We start from the raw sequence: 20,713 nt of genomic DNA, 5'->3' as shown, positions 1-20,713 counted from the left end.
GCTTATGCCGTCGGAACAATGGGAAAGTCGAAATTTATTAGCAGGAGTTCGCATTGTACGGATTACCGGGGGTTCAGACGGGGGGGAACTTTCAGATGGATGTTTAATCCTCTTTCTCTCTCTGTCTCTCTCTCGTCTCTTTCTCCGTCCTCGTTTTCCTACGGATGTTTTCCGCTCGTTAATCTCGATTAGAAATTAGCCACTCCTCCCACCCCAGTCGGACTCTCGCGACGCTGAATTTCATTCGAAACAAAAATCGGCTCCTGATTTGTTATTCATCTATGCGTTGATTGTGTCACAATCTATAACCGTCTTGCATCTGGTTCGAAAACACGTGTGATCTTTAAATATAATCACCTCGCACACGTGTTTTCCCGGGTAATAGAGAAATGTCTCGGACGATTTACGCTCGTCAAAGTTTTCTTTCAATAACGACGGGAGTCGTTACGTTACAAAACATCGTTTGTTTCCTTTGGCAACAAGGAAGCTGGTCACCTCTAGAGATGACTTATAACGGTGGCCGAGCGACAATGTGGCGATTACGTCAGGACGTCTGCAAGTGCACCGATGCTCTCTGGCATTGTTCCCTGATTCTCTTCTCGTCTCTCTCTCTCTCTCTCTCTCTACTCCACTTAGAGCGCGTAAAAACGGATAAATTATTCCCGGCGGATGGTCCGTTCGACGATTGTGTCGCGGATTCGCGTTGGGCGGTCTCCTCCGGAAACCGCAAAGGGACAGAGTATTTATACACTGTACTCTGATTCACCGTACGTTTCATTAGAGTCCTCTCGAAAGTGGTCCGAATATGGGCCACCTCCTCTCCGTGGTTCTCAACCAAGGATTAAATTTGTTAAATAGACAGAATTTTTATAGAAAATTTTGACACTAAACCTACCAACAGTTTTTGCACACTAGTATACTATATTTATATTTTTTACAATTTAGATCGCCCATTTTTTAAATTGACAAATACTTTCACAATCTTCATTATTAGTCACTGTCTGAATCGTCCAAAATCAAACTCCAAAAACAAAGCCACGATGAGACGCAAAAAGCTGGTAACGATGAAGAAAATAATCTATTTCTTAACCAAAGCGAATTGAACTCTTAAATCAGCTAATTCCTGTGTTTTATCGTTTGACGCGTTAGAAGAATTTACGTCATTCGGAGGTCTACTGTATTAACTATTTGTTTGCGAAACTTAAACTCTGCATCACTAGTTCAATTTATAGCCAGAACAACCTTAACTGATGAAAGACGTAATCGGTCTCAGTCACGTTTATTAAATGTTACATTTCGCGTAGAATTCGACTTTGCATTTCATGTCACGTGCCACTGCTGTTCTTTTATCAGCGACCAAAACAAGTTTCAACCGATGGAAAAACCGAAAAATCAACGTTGTCGAATTTCGGCAATCGAGCGTAGATATATAGGGATAGACTTTTTCGTTTCCGCGCATCATTCGTGTCACAGCGACGGCCGCGGTGGCTGTAAATTCCCCACGCAGCCTCGATATCGAAGCGATTATAGTTCCGCGCTACTCTTTCTCTCGGTCTGAAATTCCTTTTTTTTTTTATTTTCCTCGTTCCGCGTTTCACACTCCATAGGTTTTTCCGCGTAACAGCACCCGCGTTCGTATTTCACGCGGGATTTATACTAGCAATCCATTTCGGAATCTAATATTCGTCGCATCAGTTTTATCACAAGCTTGATTAAATTGGTTTACAGGTGCGTTGTTTGCTGACGCCGACCCGTTCACGAACGCTCCGGCCCGGTTCGCAAATGGAACCCCGTTCCGTATGAAAACCGTCGCTCTGAACGAGCCAGCGATAATTATTAATATCGTAGCCCGATAACAAATCCCGTTTCATCTCCATTTCCCCGCCAAAGTGTCGCGAAACACCATTAACACATTTTTCTAATTGTCAACCGTGAATGTTTCTCTGCATCAGAAATATTATTCGCTCTCGGTTCGCTCTGGCAATAGTTAGCGCGGAATATAAAATAAATTTAGACGGTTAGCAGAATTTGAAACGTCTAAATGTTTTGATCCGTTTCGTTTCCTGAAATCGTTAATCACGTCGTTTCCGTTTGCGATAAATTTTTCCCGCTGTTTATTTATTCACGTTAATCGTTTACACCGGGAGCTGACCAGCGGGTTGCGCGGCCCGCGTATCTTCTGGTCGCGAAATGATGTTCGACGGGGGTAGCCGCGTGGCATCGATTAATTCCGCGCGGAATTATGGATGTAAAGTACGCATCGGCCCCGGTTCTCGAAATAAACGCGGGACGTTAAATCCGGTGCGACACGCTCGCCAACGGCAAACGATAACTACTCGTAAAAACGGCGATCGTAATTCTGCGGGAAAACACAGCGACTTTTATTAATCCCGGCGAATTTATCCTTTACACACCACTGTAATTCTCGTCCAAGACGAGGCCTCTAGTATTTTCGTCCTCACGTCGAAACTTCGATCAACGAACCCGTTCCTTTGTAAATTTTTTCACACCGCGGTATCAACGTTTAATGCCTTGTTAACGCCGTGTCGAACAGTGCTAATTTATTTAGTAAGTCACTGAATATATCAAGACGGTTTTAGTCATAGCTTTCTAAACTCTTCTCCTCGAGATATGAAGTATACCTAAATGATACAATTCAAATTCTTTCACCAGTAATATTTATACTTCGTCTACTAATCTTCCTTGTATAATTATACCATCAGCTCTCGATATCCTAAATGTACACTCCAATTGTCATATATCTAAAAATCTATTTTCTGAAATCATTCAAAAAAGTATTCACTGATGGTCCTACAACCAGAGATAGTAAAATATGTTATTTCGATTCGTATTGGTGAAATGAAGAATAAATATTTTATGCAATAATTTGAACGCGAACTGTTCAAATTAAATTGCAGTAGTACTGTTTCAGTTTTTCGCTGCGAATTAGCACGGTCCACGTCCTGGGAATAAAGTTTGGTCCCCGGGTGTGTCGTTCTTTTCGGGCGTTAATATTTCAACTGACCGATCGAGCGTCCCCGTGGGCCTGTCGCTAACTTTCATAATTCATCGCAGCCGCGTAACAACCCTTCTCCCGATCCGTTGAAGAGGGAGGCGCGACGCGTTGAATCAAACTCTAATCCGGTTCTAAATCGGAGCGGCGCGATAAATCCGGCATGATTTAATTACCGAGTCGCCACGGTCCCGTTCCGTAGTATTTAACTTAATCACCGATGTTAATGCGCCGGCATTAATCTCTGAAGTTGTGTCACGTTGCCCGTTCTAACGAGTTTCTTCCGTTCGCGGCCAACAAGACGCCCCCGGCCGATAGGTTTCGCCGCTGAATTGACCCGGGAATTAGATTAACCGTTTCTACGGCACGCGCTTCTTACTCCGCGCTAGGCTTGATTCGTTTCGTGTCAAAGAAATCAGGTCTTAAAGATTGACAGATGAGAAAAGAATAAAACCTCTGTCATACAACTTATTGTGCTCAAAGTGGAACACGAGTTTTCTTTAATAAACTCTTCTTTTATTGTTATTTGCAACAATAGGCTTTACCACAGTGTTTATTAAAAATGCTAAGGGGAAGCTTCTTGTAATTCGAACCTCGCGTTACATATCGCGAGTAATCAGAGAGATCATAAATCAAACAGCGATTCTGCGAGCGGCACTTAGACATTCTTAGACTGCATTATTCATGGAGCGAGCCGAGAAACAAACTTCGGTTCCAAGTCCCGGAGTTTGATCCGACAGATCAAACAGCATCGCGACCCTCCCACCGCAGAGATATACACACACCAGTGAGCTAATGTCTCAAAACCTGCTTTTGAACGGGAACTCTCAGCCGTTTAGATCGATACAGGTTTACAGCTGGCTAGGTGTTTGCACCCCCGCGGCAATTAGACGGCACCCTCGCGAAGAAAAGAGATAAACGGCGGGGTCAAGGCGGCGCAATCTAATTCCCGAGCCCCTCCTACCACGATGCAAATCGAGGCCCTTAACCTAGCTGACGTTTCAACCCTTGACACTCGCCCCAGCGGCACCACCATGCCATGGGGCCGTAACACACCATCCGGCCACGGTACTCCTTCGACTATATCCGTTAACTTAAATTAACCCTCGACCACTTTCCAGACCTCTTTCTATGTACGCCATCGACCCACGTCACTCGTTATTTCCCCTCTTCCCGTCGGGGTTCATCGTCACGAAATTATACTCGCGATGATGAAATCTACGGACTGAATAGTTATGACGGCAATTTTTAGACGTTTTTACTTGCTTCTCCCTAATGAGGGTTAAAAAGTGCATTTGCTTTAAAAAATGCATGGTCTTTTATAATGAAAAGGTATAAATTGTATTATACTACTGTCATTCGAGAAATGATAATACTATTAAAAATTGTATAACTGATCTGAAACAGTTTAGGAGAGGATTCATTCATTTAATAGCAATAATCGCGTTGTTAATCAGAGGCAGGATTTGTGCCGTTTCGGATTTGGTCGGAGATGCCTTGTTACACGCGATATACGGAAAGTTGCGTCTTGGAGGAAGAAAGGGAAAATCTCGAGATCTCTGTAGAACTCCATTACCATATGAAAAGGGGTAGTTCGCGATATCGCGAGACTCTCGATTCTCCACTCACTGGATGTTGTCACTTTCACTTTCTCGTTCTTCGACAAGGGAAACTTCGCCATTCGAGACCGAACGCTTTAGGAACAGTGGAAAACAGGTTTTCGCGACCGTCCCTGCGCGGCTTCAAAATGAAGTGGCTGCAGTAAATTCCGAAAGAAGGGTGAAAGGGTCGAGCCCCTCCTGCGCATGGGTGTTGCCCCGTTCACGGATGAATGTCGCCGGAGTTGTAATTGCAACGAGGCGTAATTAGTTTTGGAAATTTAATTATTTCCGAGCAGGGGGCGGCGATGGTCGCCCCCGGCGAAGCCTTTCGACGAAGAATTATCGGGAGGACTTTCCCACGTAGCGGCCGTTAATCCTGCTTCGAGCGACCTCGAGCCAATGGAAAATCGTCGAGTTTCGAAACCGCGCCGCGCCGCACTGCCTCTCCCTTCGTCCCGTCGGCTTTTCTACTTCGCGTAATCCCGCGACAACCGTCACTCGTCGTTACCTTTGTTAATCAGTCTCGAACTCGCAAACAGGTACCCGGCTTCCACTTTTATCGTTCGATTTTTATTAGCCGGTCTGAGGAATACGCGATTAGGTATCCAGACGGGGCATGATTATGCGTGCTCGAGGAAATTGGCGCGGTACGTCGTGTCGCATTATGGCATGAATTCTTTAGACGCTCTTATGGGATATAACGCGAAGCGTTTCAAGCAAAACGGTACCGAGTTCTCGGCAATTCAATATTCAAATGTACATCATACGAGTAGATTGATGATGCATTTTTTAACTGTTGCTTATAATAAAGCTGATAGGGTATAATCTCAAATGGTACTTCATATTGGAATACTCTGTATATTATCTAACACGCGTTGATTATATATTTAGTTTTCATAGTTACGCGTACTGGGTTAGTTTGCATACGTAGATTGCGTAGTTATTCATTGGTCAATATAAATGCAGCTGCCTGTTGTTTGTTTATGAAGATAATAACTATTATATATAGATTTATCAATCGAAACTTATTATATTCTATTATATCCTATATATTGAGGATGTTTTTACACGGCATAACTCATTTTCATAGAAAAACCTAGCTTACAATGATTGGTTTCTGAACCCTTCAATTTATTATAATAGCATCCTCTGGTTTTTCTTGTTTCACTTCCGGTGAACTTTATTTATGCATAATCTTAAAATAACCTAATAAAAAATGCTTATTTTCCTATATCCAATTTGCTGAGAGCCTTAAGAGAGTTTTAACAATGGACGCGTATATTTCATGTTTAATACTGGACTTACACTGATTGGCTTCCGAGACCTTCACTAGCACCGTGTGATCTTACGTGTGAGAGAAGAAACCATGGTTGTAAACATTCGCGATCATGCATAACGAAGCAGGAATGAATGCAAATGGCCAAGCTATTAGAAAAGTTTCTCATGCGTCATCACCGTTTGATCGCACACCTTCGTGTGTGTGTGTGTATGTACGTGAGATCACGAGATGCGAACATAGAAGCACCGTTAGCGAACGGAAACTGTTGCTTATTCTTCTGCATAGTCGTTTCTCCATAAAATAGCTAAGTATATTTGCCAAAAGTTGAAGAAAGCAAAAATTATCTACAGTGTTTTATTAATGTAATGTCCAATAACTCTTAACATTTCAAACGATCGTTATTGTTTTTATTTAGGAGTGCATAAAAGCTAAATCGTTTTTTCTCTTGTAACGCTTGTAAATTGCGAAACAGGTCTAATTGTATCGTCGAATCGCGAACTGCATGATTCATCGCGGAACAAGGGCAGAATTTTGTAAACGGTTCAGAACGGCGGGGTCGTATAATTGCATAAACGGACGGCGAGCGTACACAATGCTTTTTATATTATACTCGCATCGCGCATGCTAATTGCATTGTCGCAGTGCTCGACGAGTTACAATTACATAGCTTATTGGAAAACAGCCGTGGCCGAACAATATTGATCGAGCCGAGGAAAACAATCGGCCGCGGAAAACAATACCGTGACACCATTAAATAGGCAGCGACGATGATTCGATTTCTATTAATTTAGACATTGGAACAACCCCATGTTTGGGCGCGTTCCCTCCGCCCAATGCGAAAACCCATTGCGTGGCAGTTCGCGGACATTATGCGTGCGCGTCGATTGCGTTTTTAGATATTTATGCGCGGCTCGTGGCTGACGCTCGGCCCTCGAATTTACTCGCGACTGGAGGACTCATTCTTTTGCCGTGGAAGAAGGGTAACTCTCGAGGAGACCAGGAATCCAACGATTGCGTTCTCAGAAATTAATAGCCACGTTGTATGTATATTCGGATTCTTAAGAGCGAATGCGGACGACAGCGTGAAATATTTATTGAAACCGACCGGTGTTACCCCCGGTGCGTTTCCAGTCAACCGGGGGCCACCCGTCTTTTCAAACGGATCTTTACAAAAGCTGTCTCTCTCTCCGCCCGCCCTCGGAGCTTTGTCCAGAACCCCCGCAGCCACGAAAACCTCCCCGGCCCCTCTGCCCGCGTCCACGTCCCTCCGTTCATGAATCTTTGAGAGTTCATCGCGAACCTGGGAATCGGCGCCGCGCTGTCTCTCCTTTTGTTTCGACGGTTTTGGGGCGTGCTGCTTGGGTGTACATTTTCGGGAGACCGATCGATGAGACCTTTTGTATGCACGCGGTTTCGCCGATCTCTTCCTGCTCTCGAATCCTGAAATTTCAGCCGTACTTCGAAATAATAAGTAATCGACAGAGACCGGGTGTTTCGAACTAGCGTTTCGTTTGTAGACTGCAGATTTTTATCTGAGACAAAACCTTAGGTAGAAATTCCTTTTAGCATTTAAGCATCGCAGAGTGCGCTCAGCGTTTGATATTTACAAGCTTTTGTTCATCTTCACTGGTTTATGCGTCGTGAAACTTTTCTATCAGTCACTTGTCACAAATTATTTCCCACGGTTCAATCGGATTTTCCTTTAACGAGAGAGCAGACGGGGAAAATCTGTGAGCCGCGAACGTCGCCCGTGGGAAAAAATGATTCTCCTCTAGAAAAAAGCAATTGAAGCGGGACAACCGTTAAGCGCCTTGCACCATTGGTGAAGAAGTATTGTAACGAAGCCTATTTTTCTGTTTCAGCAATCATGGCGCACTTCTTCTTTCTGGCTGCGTTCTTCTGGCTGAACACGATGTGCTTCAACATTTGGTGGACGTTCAGGTGAGTCCCGCTTCTTCGCTACCCTTTTGTCTGATCATCAATAGAAAGAGCGGCAGACGAGGAACAGTGTGTGTGTGTGTGTAGGAGGGGGACGGGGGGGGGGGGTAAAACGAGTCTGCGGCGAAAGATTTCGCCACGTGTGTACTCTTCCGTGCGACTGACTTCGAATCGAATCTACGAAACGATTGTGCCGTAGCTAAGATTTATTTGATCGTAACCGTTTCCCTATTTCTATTTTTAATTCGAAACGCGACGATGAAACGAACTCGAAACACGTTTATTACACGTTCCAAAAGTTTGCACAGCCAGAGAAACGTCCTAAAAACGATTCCCGACCCACTTAGTATGCAGCTATGCAAAAATTAAATCCTCATTCTACGGTGGCAATTTTCTTTATAGTAGCTAGACAGGACATATTAAAGAATAACGAGTTTATAATTTTCTAAAGAATTAATTTATATTTCTGAGATTTCTAAGGTTAATTTCAGTTCCATTGAAATCTGTGCAATGGGATTTGAAATATAAAAGTTCTTCGCGTCAACCAAAATTCAAGGGATAAACTGCAAAGTGGTCGAGCTTTTCTGTCCTACGTATCCCATCTTATATCATTCTGTCATTCTGTACGCCAGGATTTGAAATCTGAAGCTTAGTTCAAAGTTCAAGATATTTAATTCATGATCGAGGATTTATAATAGGTTTTCGTATATTTCGGGGAATAAATTCGATTAAATCGGAAGAGGTTAAAATTGATTACATCTACTTCGAGCAGGCGAAAAATACTCACAGCGCTTGTACTAATTTAATTTCTGCATCTGTGCATGCCAAGTGGGTTGGAAATCGTTTTGGGTAGCTGGACAACAGAATTTTTGTAGAATTCCCCTAAGGAAATGACAATTAAAAAGCGTGTCGTTCGTGACGTGCGTGAAGGTTCCCAGAGAAAGGTGTGTCGACTCGCAATTAAGCATCAGAGATAAAAAATTATGAAAATTCGCCGGAGCGTAATTGGCAAGAGAATTTCGCGTAACGGGTTTCGGTGCCGGTTACGAGGCGAGAGAAGAGAGCCCGCGCAGGTGGGTTAACCCCGTGTGCAGGTCGTTAATTAACACCCGTGGCCGGGGCAGGTTATCGACCTGGCCGAGTTTCGCCGTCGCGTCTTCGATCAGAAGGCCACTACTCGTTGCCTCCGCAATTACGCAATTGGCCGCACAATTACGCAAGCTGCAGCGGCCTGTTGCCAATTAATTCATCGTAGTTCGCGGTTAAATCGCGTGCAAAGATACCGAACGATAACTACCGACTCGCTCTGCGTCAACTGTACCGCTAAAAAGTGGTTCGGACCCCGTTACTTCTTTCTACTCGCGGGAAATCGCTTTCGCGGAGTCATTGAACCACATAGTTCCCATACGATACATTCTCAAAGCTCGCGTCCGACTTTATTACCCGTTGAATCATTATAATCCATTATTATCCGGTAATAACGGTTTACCGGTCGTTTATCGAGCGTCTGACCTTTATTCGCGAGGATCGTTGCACCTGCGAGAAATCGCCAGAAGCGATTCACGGCGAGCGAATGCGAACCAGAAGCTGAAGATCGTTAGTACTCGGATCACGTTTGAGGATCGCAATAGGAGAAGAAGCGAAGCTTAAGTAGACAGATTTCAAAGTTTTTAAGTAGTGAATGTGGTAATATATAATTTCACCCAGAACGCATAAAAATTATTACTACATGTATATTATTATTGCAAAATTGCGTTATAGATAGACATTTTTGATCTATGATTGTTGATAACAATCTTTATCTTAAAATACATTCTTTTTGCGAAGGAAATGAATCTCTTATAGTAGTATATAAAAATATTGAATTGTGCCAACAAATTTCACACTGTGCGCCCCGCTGTGTTGGTGAGAGATGAGATCAAGATCACTCGGTCGGCTGGTTAATGCGATGCAACACGGTCGCCATAACGGGCCCTGTCCCTGCTCTTCTTCTTCTTTTTCTACCACCTCCTCCTCGTCCCGTTTGATTTCTTTCACCCTTCCATTCCTACCGTCAGCTCGTTTCTCACCTTTTTTCCACTCCAGCTTTCAGCTTTTTCGCACCGCTTCGAGCTCGACGTCTTACTTCTCCTTCGCCACGGTCCTCTCCTCCTCTCTGCGTGTTCCTCGCGTTCGTTCTTCACCGGCGAACGGTCCTGAAGGATCCTGTTTAAACCGTGGACGCGCACCGTTCCACAGCAGCTGGAGCGAGACCTGTCCAATTAAGCACATTAGCCCGTGCATAGATATCGGTCGCGGGTGATTATCCACGCTCGCGGCATCGTTTGTCGATTTTATGGCCATCGCATATCCGTAAAAATGAAAATTGATTTAATTCAAGAGATTCCCTTTCCCTATCAGTAAGAAAAATTCCTAGCTCGATTGAAGAATTGATTGATTCTAATTTTCTTCGTTACATCCCGGATCAGAATTCCTGTCACGATACGTTCCACGCTTCTGCGAACCGCAAAACTCTGATTAAAAAAAAACAGCCGATGCAGCGTACTCGCATCGATGACCCTGACTTTCCTCGGTCCCGCGAGCTTTTCGCCACTTTTATCGACGATTTTCGCGCACCGTGAACACACTCACGCGAAAACGTGTCAGCGGCACGTGTGCACGCGCACGGCCGCGGCCCGGCCGGCCGTGTTGTATCCACTTGTTGAGGTGTCACTGACACGTTGCGTCGCGTTTACGCTAGCTGCTCGGTTCCGTGATTCTCCGGCCGGAAAATTAGCCCCGGTGTGTCATTTGCGGCTGTGCCACGCGATCCACCCTGGCAGAAGTAACTCCGGCCAGTCCCGCGGACCGACGTGCCACGGTCATCCCGGCGAAGAACTCGGAAAGAAACTTTTGACACAGGAGAAACCGTGACGCAACCTGGCAGTAACTTATCGAATTTAATTAGCGGCGTGTTATGAGAGCCGTCATAATTGGCCGCGTTGGGCAACGACTTCGGTTGCCTGGAAAACGATTGCGTCACTGGTATTGGTTATCGACTGAATTTTCTTTGTTCCTGGGATTGTTAACCCCTTTGTCTGCTCGGAAATTCAATATATCCTTTCACTGTTCGTTATTTCCTTCCATCCGCTTCAGATTTCACACTGTTACAATTTGTTACAGTTCGATGGCATTCATTTAATAGAAGAAAACTATAATCGGTGACAAGATAATTGGTCAGTTAATGAATTATTAGTTGAATTTATATGCTGATATTATATACAAATTACTGAAATATGTACAGAGCAATATGAAGTTCTTTTTATTTATGACAATTTTTTCATTTAAATATAAATAAAAACAAATTTCATGATAAGGGTCTTATTTTACGATGTACATGGGCTAATAGATGAAAAAAGCTATAATCGATGATAAGATAACTGTTCAGTTAATTACTGTATCAGCTGAACTGCTACTAAATTCCATCGCATGGTCGTTAATTACTGAGTAGCAGCATCTGGAAGAGCGAGCAGTAACTCTTGCTTCTTACACCGTAGGTGAGCTCCCCTCGGACTTGCTCCTCCGTCAAGCTGGACGCGCGAGTCCATTTTCTGAGAAATTCTTCAATTACCTAACATCAAGCGGCTTCCCACGGTCAGTAATAGTCGCACACACGTACTCACGGTTCTACGAAGGCTGACCCCGTGTTTCTAGACTCGCGAAGACACCCCGCAACTCGCGGGAGCGTTTCTTCTTTCACTAAACGAATTTGCATTCTCGGAGCAGGCTTGACTCTCGCGGTAAGACTCGTCGAAAGATTTGCCCGCGCTCAGGAGAGAAAGGGTGCATGTTCTTTTATCCTCGCGAGCTACTTCTCCTCCTCCTCGGATCCGGATTTTCGCCGGGAAAAATTTTTCAAGGGAAGAAAGAACTCGCGAGACGACGTTACCCGTTGAAATATTATATTTCATGAGAAGCTTCCTACTTCTGCGCATACATTCGTAAGGACAGGAAAATGAGCTGGAAATCCGTGGGAATTCTCAAGAGGAACTTCTCCCATATATTCCCCGGAGAATTTAATCGCTAAGCTGCAAGAAGTTTAATGGAAATCGTTCGGGTTTCCACGGTACCGAGTTTACGATTGGTCTTTGTCATCGAAGAAACGACTAATCTCGAGACAATGGTCGCGGGTCACGGTGAACAAAAGCGGAATGTCGAGGATCGCGTGGTCAAGTGTACCGGCCTGTGCACAGGCGTACGCGTCGCTCGTTAGGCTCCTCACTGTTCTCCCGAAGAGTGGCTCATTAACTTCGTTTATCTCGTCCCCGATAACTGCATCGGGGACTCGGCTTCTTTGGCTCAGCGCGTGATCGCTGCTCCTCCGTCAGTTAATAACGCCATTAGGTCGTCGCCGAATCCCCGGTGTTCGAAATTTGCTCCACCGAAGCAAACCTCGAAGCGACTCGGTCTTACCTACCTCATAGTCTTTAAAGCAGTGATTAGGTACTTGATAAATTAATATTGTTATATGTATATGGAAATTAGTATTCGCTTCGAACGACTGAAATTAGTATTATGAATTGGGTTTGTAAAAATGTATTTGTGAAAATCAGGATTATTTGATTGTCGATCCAATACTTCTTTATTAAATATTGTTTGGATGAGATCCGTATTGGCTAGGTCAGGAATTCGATCCAGTGTTAACCGGTAAATTGACAGAATACGAACCGAATTTGTAATAGGTGTTAACTGTTGCCAAGATTCTCTTTCATAACGAGAGAGTTTACTTATGTCGGTGGTGTAACGGCCCAAGGGCGATACCGAGGTGGAGTTGGCAAGAATGACGGGTAGGGAAGAGAGAAAAAAAGGGGGAAAGGGAGTTTCAGAGACGCTTCGGGGACGTGATCAAGAACACCGGGCTCTGTCCGTCGTGTGGCCGTGCATCCCAACGAAGCTTGATTAAAGTCCCTTCTGTTCTCTGAACACAGTAGCTCATTAATTCCGTTATCTCATTTTCTGCAGTCACCGGATCTCTTGACCAGCGGATCGAATCAATTGCCCCCGTGTTGCGTCCCCTCGGTTACGTATTGGCGAAAAAAATTGCTGAAAAATTTGAAGGAAATTTCGCCGTCCAAAGGGCTCTTCTCGTCTGGCGATAGAAAACCGATCTGGCGGCTTGCTTGTGACTTATAAATAGATTAATTCTCTTTCATCGGCGATTCGCTGGGGCGACTCGATGCCAACAGAGACGTGACCCATATTTAAGCAGAGATACAATAAGTGACTGCGGTTCCTCGCTTTATAATAGAGAAAATTAATGCAAAAATATGAAGACAGTATGAAATCAATATAATGAAATTCTTATATTTGAGTTATGTATTTAAGCAAATTTTAATCAAGCATAATAAAATCTAAAACGTAAAAGGAATATACTATGTATTTCCTTACATACGTAAAGCTACTGTCAGACCGAAGATTTCTTGCCAGCAGTCAGGTACTATTTCGGAAATCCAAAAATAAAATGATTTTCCTTCTCGAAGAGCTCAGTCGAACTGTCCCACCGTTAGTTAGTGTTAATTCTCACTAGTTGAGGTGATTGTATTAAAATTCTGAAGTCAAATGAACGTGCATACTAAGAATTTCCAAAATCTTAGTTTATCATACATTACTATAGTTTATGAAATTGGATTATGATTTTTTTAACAAATGAAAACAGTTACGTATAGGAAATAAAATATTTTACATTATTAAGTTACACACAGCATGATATCTATATATTATATCATGTTTTACGTTTGCATCGTAAGAATCAGTTGAGTCAAGCATCCTGACTAATGCGAACGTTTGAGTAATTAATCAAATCTTCGTATTCCTCGCAAGACGTTTTCAACTTTCGGGTCGGGCATTAACATTGAACCTGTTCGATGTACCAAGAGGGGATCAAGGGGTAAATTAGTTTAACCCAACCGAGCGGAGTCCGTCCCGATCTGGGAAACTTCTTGGAGGGGTTCCTCGAGACAGCGGGAACAAGATATTTCTCTCGGCTGACCGTCACGTTTGCGGTGGCCGCTGTCGGTTTGACCTCTCGGCCGGTTCTCCTTCTCGGCATCTGCCTACCACGAGAAAGGGAAACGCGTGTCCGCCTACGAAGCTTTGGCGCAAAGTCGCCGAGAGTCGAGGCAAGTTTCGTGTACTCTAGTCCAGTCCGTTTCCTGAGCTCTGTTGACACTCCTCGATCCGACCGAGTCCAAATATTGCTCAAGTCCAAACCGGTGAACCGTGACGATACCGAGCTCTCTCCAGTGGAACAGGTATCGCTTTTGTCCGGGACCAGTCCGGGAAATAGTTTAGAATTTTCTTAGATAGAATTGAGAATTTCATCGACTCACACTCTATCTAGGGATTAACAATTGTTTATGAATAGTCCAAATATTAATTATAATATCAATGGGTACAGCTGTCCAAAACCGACCCATTTACATGCACACATTTGACTTTTTGCACGTGTCAGTGCCAGACGGGTCGGGGATCGTTTTGAGTAGCTGTACACGAGGGCTAAAAAAACATCGAATTGATTCTGTCGCAGACCTAGATAAATAGAGTTCCACCCTGAAACCGTGACTGGATCGGGAACGCGGCCGAATCCGATATCGACTCGGCGAGTCGGATAAAATTAAAAGTAGGTGAGCCGGGTATAAGCCGGGGATTTACGAGGGATCGCGGTGAAAGTGTTTATAATCCATCAACGCGGTCCGGGGCTACCGGCCACCTATTTCTGTTCCATAACCCCGTGGAAAAATTTTCTTGGCACGGGCCATGGGGATTCGACGGAAATTGGTGCGAATGCCTCGACTACTGTATACACACTGTATACAAACGGTGGTTCGTCGAAGCTCGTAAATAAAGCTGAAACAATTCGCGAAGCCACGAGACACGTTTTCCAGGAAACAATTATAAAGGAAAATAGATAGACGCGATTGGACAAAGATAAATTAAAGCGATGGGTTAATATGAAACGTCCACGTGTTTCCAATAATAACTGTCGATTAGATCTAATTTTTCATGAAATTGTCTCTAAGAAGGAGGCAATAATACAATACCTTTTTGTAATATCCACTACTTGATTCTTGTAGAGTTTCTTGTGCCAAGAACCAATCCAGAAGCAGAGATGTTCTTTCACTACCGTTTCCGTAAATTATCGATCTTTGTAAAAAGAAATACTTTTTGTTGGACTGTGTAAGCGATAAGCCATAATGAAAAATCAGAAGCCGTCTGATTGGAGCACGATCTAAATATAACCTACCGGTTTGATACATAGTTGCCTGTAGTAATTTCATTACCTTGGCTAACTCGTTAGGGAGAGCAATCTGTCGAACTATGAGAAAACCGAGAGCATACCGGACCCGCGGCAAATCGACGGGATAATCGAAAGCGTCGGGGGAGGCGTGACCGGACGTTCATCCCCCGGCGACTTTGATCGCGTCGTCGCCTCTGCTTCTTTTTTCCCATCGTCGTGAGCCCCTCTCTCTCTCTTATCCGGGATTAGCTCGCGCACGAGGTTAACGACTTGGCCCGTTGCTTCTTCTTTTCCTACGTTCACGGGACTGCTCGTTACGCGTTAGATAATGCATGCAAATTGCATTAAGCCAACGTGACTACCGGTTTGCCACGGTTGGAAACTGTCGTCTGCTTCCCGCGGCTACCACTCGGCGACCTGTCCATGTAAAGACAGACGAATCGGCGAGTCGCTGCAGTTTCCAAGTCAATCTATTACGGCTGGCTGTCAGCCACTGCTCGGTTATATTACGGATGTCCGCGTGACGGCCGGTGAATCACTGGGACGTTTAGAAACTTCGAAGACGCCATCCTTTGAACGACCGCTGCCCGGTTTCGTGTCGCGGGCCACGGGACGTTGCAGTTTCGCCGAATCTCAGCGCGCGGCTTCTTTGCCTCGCTCTGTCTTCTTAGTCCTTTCACAAGGCGAGCTTCCACGCGTAATAGACGGACTCTACTCAACTACAGGCTTAATTACTCCGAAGGCAGAGAAGATCCAGTTGGTCTGTATCTCTCTCTCTCTCTCTCTCTCTCTCTCTCTCTCTCTCTCTCTCTCTGTCCCCCTTCTTCCCTCTCTCTCTCTTGCCTATCTATCTGGCGTTGCTTGCACCGAGCTCCAGACACGGGAGTTCTCGTTTTAATGTACGACAATTAGGGATGCCTCGAACACAGGGTGTAGATAAATTGCCGAGTATTAGCGAGTAAATTGCTACATTTCGTTATTGCCGCGTAATAATGATAATCCGCGATAATTGACATTCGGCCGGCGGATGAGTTATCAACCCGGGGCGAGCGATCTCGTTTTTCGCTTTCTTCAATTATTTTCCTCTAATTATTTTACGTATCATATGTTGCGGCTAGAGTTACTAACGGCGCCGCGTGTGTTAATCCGCGTGATAAATTACGCCATTAAAGAAATTGAAATTCTTGAAACCTCACCGCCTCGGGATGAAAAGAACCGAAGCAGCTAGAAGTAACGACGCTGGAAATTTCAAGGTGTAATTTGCTGTTGGCTCGCGCCCTGTAATATCCCCTTGAAAAATCAATCCCAACGTTTTTTAGACGACATAATCAGTAACTTGTCATACCTTCTGGAATTATACTGATTCGAAACTTTATCTCCTGTCGGAATAACAAATTCGAATGTTGAAACATTAAACGTCGTTGAGTGTGTGTTTGATCAAATTTTAATAGATGGATGTAGTATTGATTTCGTCGTTTTACAAGGTTTTTAAATCGAGACGACTGGAAAGTACAGCCGATCCTCTTGGCTAGCCGCGTCCCCACGTTTTCTGGAAGAGCTCGTCACGCACGGGATCATTAAACCGGCATCCATTCGATCGGAATTACTCGAGGTGAATCACGCACCGTGTCCAGACGTCACGTTGCTCGGCGAAACCGGCTTCCTTTGGATTATTCTGTCGGTGGGATTTCAATTTCTCTGCTGCCGCCGCCGCCGTTAATACACGCCCCTCCTCCTCTTCCTCCTCGGTTATTTGCATTTTATCCGGGATCCGCGGATATCGATTCCTGATAGTCTCCGTGCCCGTTGATTGAAATGCGAAGACGATCATCCACTCGCATATTACACTATTTCATTGAATCAATCCATTATTTCTCCGGCTCTGTAAATAATAATTATTGTTGTTCGACCATTCGACGTGGATTATTAAATTTATTTGTTCGAACGAGGTCTGTGTGGTCGAACAAGAAAGTTGTCCCCACGAAGATCTGGTATCGATTCCTCCAACACTAAACCACATCCCACGACCGAAAAGCAGCATAAAAACCGTCATCCCTAGAGCCCAGCCCCGTGTTAATCTGACCCAGACCTATCGTCAAGCAGAAGCACAGAGCGAGTCGAAGATATTGTTGGCAAGTGGAGGCGTCGCAGATAAGGGACATTACTAAGGGGACAAAGAAATTGTCCAGGGTCTTGTATCGTGTGCGTTAACACGGCCGGGAGTAAATCATAAACGGTCGTTAGGATTTGGAGCATGCATCCCGTGGGACAGCCTAGTCCCGCGAGTTTTACGGGGGACCGGTGCCAAGGAATCGTGGCGAAGTTCGCGCAACCCTCTCTCTGTTCTTCCGGCCGTTCGCGCGATACGTCTTTGTCCTCGTTCGAGGAACTACATAATGCAACGCGGACTCGTTCTCTCGACCCTGTATTTTCGTTCGCCAAGATTTCTTGCCGGGCGCACGTTGCCCGGCCTTTTTTTATTGGCCGCGGGCCGTCCCCGAGTCTCGTTTCCAGTTACATACGCTTCTCTCCATTATTCTCAGGATACTGAATACAGTTTAGAATAAAGTCCATCGTGTTCGCTGGCCAGGCACCTACCGGGTGGACGAATCAAAATTCATTTTGCTGTATTTCTGTTTAGAGAGAGTAGTCAAGAGCAGAAATCATTTTGAGTAGCTTTACGAGCATGCGGTTACTCAATCGCGAAGCCGTACTCGGTTAATATGACCAAATAATGATCTCGAGAACCTGGCCGCGTGTGCCGTCGCACGTAATCAAAGGATTAAGCTCGTGTTAGCACACTTGCAGCCGGGCATCCGATTAGTCACAGCTTTTCTGCACGTGCGTGCGTGCAAACCGGGAACAATAGGAAAGAATCTTCGCGCTAGACACGCGATGGTTATTGTTTTCAAGGGAGCCACGGTGTCCAGTCGACAATACATTCAGTCGCTCCCTCTCCGTTTCGTTTGCATACGTCGGCCAGGTCTAATTAACCGCTCACGGTTACACAGTTTCCCCATTTCGGTTATCGAAGGCAAAGGCCCGTCCTAAATTTCTCCTCGTTATCTCTTTCGCGCTGTTCACCTCGTTATCCTGGACTTGGCCCTCCAGCCGCCCGCGTGTGCTCGTTACACGCATGATTTGCACCTATCCAAAAGAACCCCTGAGGAATCACGTCCTTCCTTTAACCGTTCCCATCGTCTACGTAGTTCAGATAGTGTCTTGGAATGATAGAGCTCAGGAAACGGTGCACAATAAATCCTCATCCCTTTCTGTGTTAGAGTTCAATTTATCCTTTCATCAGGAGGAATACGTTTATTGAATAACATTGTCCAACATACAACTTTTTTGTTTAAATATCTACTACGTGATTCTCATGAAATTTCTGAAACCAACAAATCCAGAAGCAGAAATGTTCTATCTCGTTTCCGAAAAATAGCGTTTTTGTAAAAATATATGACTGTGGGTTAAGCCGACGAAGTAGAGCACAAGTATAAAAGGCCAGATGAGATCTTTTAAATGAAAAGAATATTTTATTCAAAGAGCAGAGCTACCGTTAACTGAAACAAAAGTTGAACTCTGTCCGGATTCCCATGGACTGAACCTGAACGGCTAACTCTCAACGCGAGCCAAGAATTAAAGCAGAACTAGTTTCTAAACCCGTTAACGGGAGATTAGATCAGACGCGAATTATACATCCACCGAAACCGGTTCGCAGAATGGTCAGCTTCAGATAAATCTCTGGACACGGAATAATCGGACTAATTATTGTTTCACGATCCGCGAACACACAGCGCGTGAAACGAATCCTGTCCGAGGTCCAGTTCGATGAATCGGAATAGGGAGATAAAGGGGGGTACTGGTAAATGAAGTTCCGAGTGAAGGAGACGAAGGAATTACGAGGTTCGGTGCTAACTCCGAGCTACACAGTCACGGGTCGTGCTGCACGATTCGCTCGTCTTCCGTGATCAAGCGCCTAACAAGAGGCTCAGCTTTCTTTAGTCTATCGAAATTGATTCCAAAAATTTAGTCTTTCGCATTCGAGAGTTTTAATGTAAATTTTATTTATCTATTTTGAGTATGCACAAAACTAAGGAAGAGTTACAAGTGTTCTTTACGAAGCGGTACATCAATAAAAGATGAATTCTATCATTTTTTTTAACAAAACGAAGTATAATAGGGGCTTCTGTATAAAAATACGCAGTCTGGCTATTACTAATCTTGTCCTGAAGCAAATATCGTTTTGATAATTGAATTTTTCTATAAGAAAGATGAAATCAGATTTCGATTTTCAAATAACTCGGATTAAGAATATCATAGCATTCTTTGAAGCGGGTCAAGCGGTCGGTAACCCACGCGCGTACTATACGAACTCCTGGCCGTTGGCTTTCTTACCGGTGCGGTCGCGAACTCGGTAACACGGTAACGCGCGAGGGCACGAGGAAGCGGAAAGTGGGATGAAGGAGCAGGCGAAACATTGGAAGAGGAGAACGGCGCGGCGGCGTGTCGTCGACCTCGGCTGCACCTGCATCACCTCCGGCACCGCGACGAAGACAAGCCTCCTAAGATCAAGTTCAGCACGGTCGGACCACGCGACGCGACGCGCTGAACTTGATCTTAGCCGTGAAAAAGTTGCGCGGCCATCTGCGAAAGAGAGGAAGAGAATTCCAACCGAGGCTCGCGATGAGAATGCAACGCGGAATTCGCGGAGCGTTTTCTCACTCGCGTGCTTCATCGGCTCCGATCGACGTGGCTCGTTAATTCCCTGGTTCCTGGGAAACCGAGTACTTTCTTACAATTTTACTGGTTCTGCATGAGATGCGTTTATAAATGCACGATAGTAATCTTCAGTTTTCGAAGATCAAGACTTCCAACAATAATAGTCAAGTGCATGCGTTCTCGGAAGAGATGAAAAGTCTGTTTCCTCGAAAAAAAAGCCTCGAATGAAAAAAATTTATTACATATTTTTTCATGTATAATCATCCTCTCCATGGTTATGCCATCCTGTACAATAGTAATAACATAAGAAAAGTGTGACCTCTTTTCTGAACTATATTATTTAATAGGATTCTGTCGCGAGTCTAGTAAGAAAATGATTTATAGATTCTTTAGGATTGCCCAATGGGAGATCGTTTAAGTAACTTCTGTCGATTCAAACCAGAAAGCGCACGATTAATAGAGACTGGAACGAATCCTCCAGTCTTCTACACGAGTGCCGTGGACGTTCTCTTGAGAATGATTAATATCATCGAGGGTAGCCATTTAGAATACCATAGGTCTGTCGATACTCTCTAACCAGATGAATAAATCCAGCGGAACTACGGTAGCAGATGAGAGAACACTGCGTCGCGAATTTCTATTCCTATCCCACGTAGACTTCATAAAGTGAAATAATGCTAGAATTTATCACTCTTCGCACATCTAAACAAGATACTCTTATTTTTACCTCGTTTACATTCGTATTCCATTTATCCGAGCGAACGAAAGCCGGCTGGTCGTTCTCCAACTAGATCCCGTCGTTGTTTCCTGTTCGGAGTAACGGTAACACGGGTACACACAATTCTCGAGGCGCAACAGAAACAACGCGCTCCTAAGCAGATCTTATC

The 20,713-nt window shown here is 44.5% G+C and overlaps 1 protein-coding gene across 2 annotated transcripts in view; it reads left to right on the top strand.

Moving 5' to 3' along the window:
* Positions 1-20,713, top strand: part of mthl1 (adhesion G-protein coupled receptor methuselah-like 1) — a 137,210-nt gene that overhangs the window by 44,645 nt on the left and 71,852 nt on the right. For both annotated transcript variants that reach the window (XM_018026861.2, XM_026814672.1), the window contains one exon: positions 7,756-7,834. In XM_018026861.2, the coding sequence (XP_017882350.1) occupies positions 7,756-7,834 (79 nt within the window). The remainder of the gene's footprint in view (positions 1-7,755; positions 7,835-20,713) is intronic.

Source organism: Ceratina calcarata, unplaced genomic scaffold (assembly GCF_001652005.2).
Source record: "Ceratina calcarata isolate Rehan_Ccalc_2016 unplaced genomic scaffold, ASM165200v1 scaffold390.2, whole genome shotgun sequence".
NCBI classification, from domain to species: Eukaryota; Metazoa; Arthropoda; class Insecta; order Hymenoptera; family Apidae; genus Ceratina; species Ceratina calcarata.
Note: the sequence above shows the minus strand (reverse complement) of the source record. Positions and strands in the feature narration are given on the sequence as shown.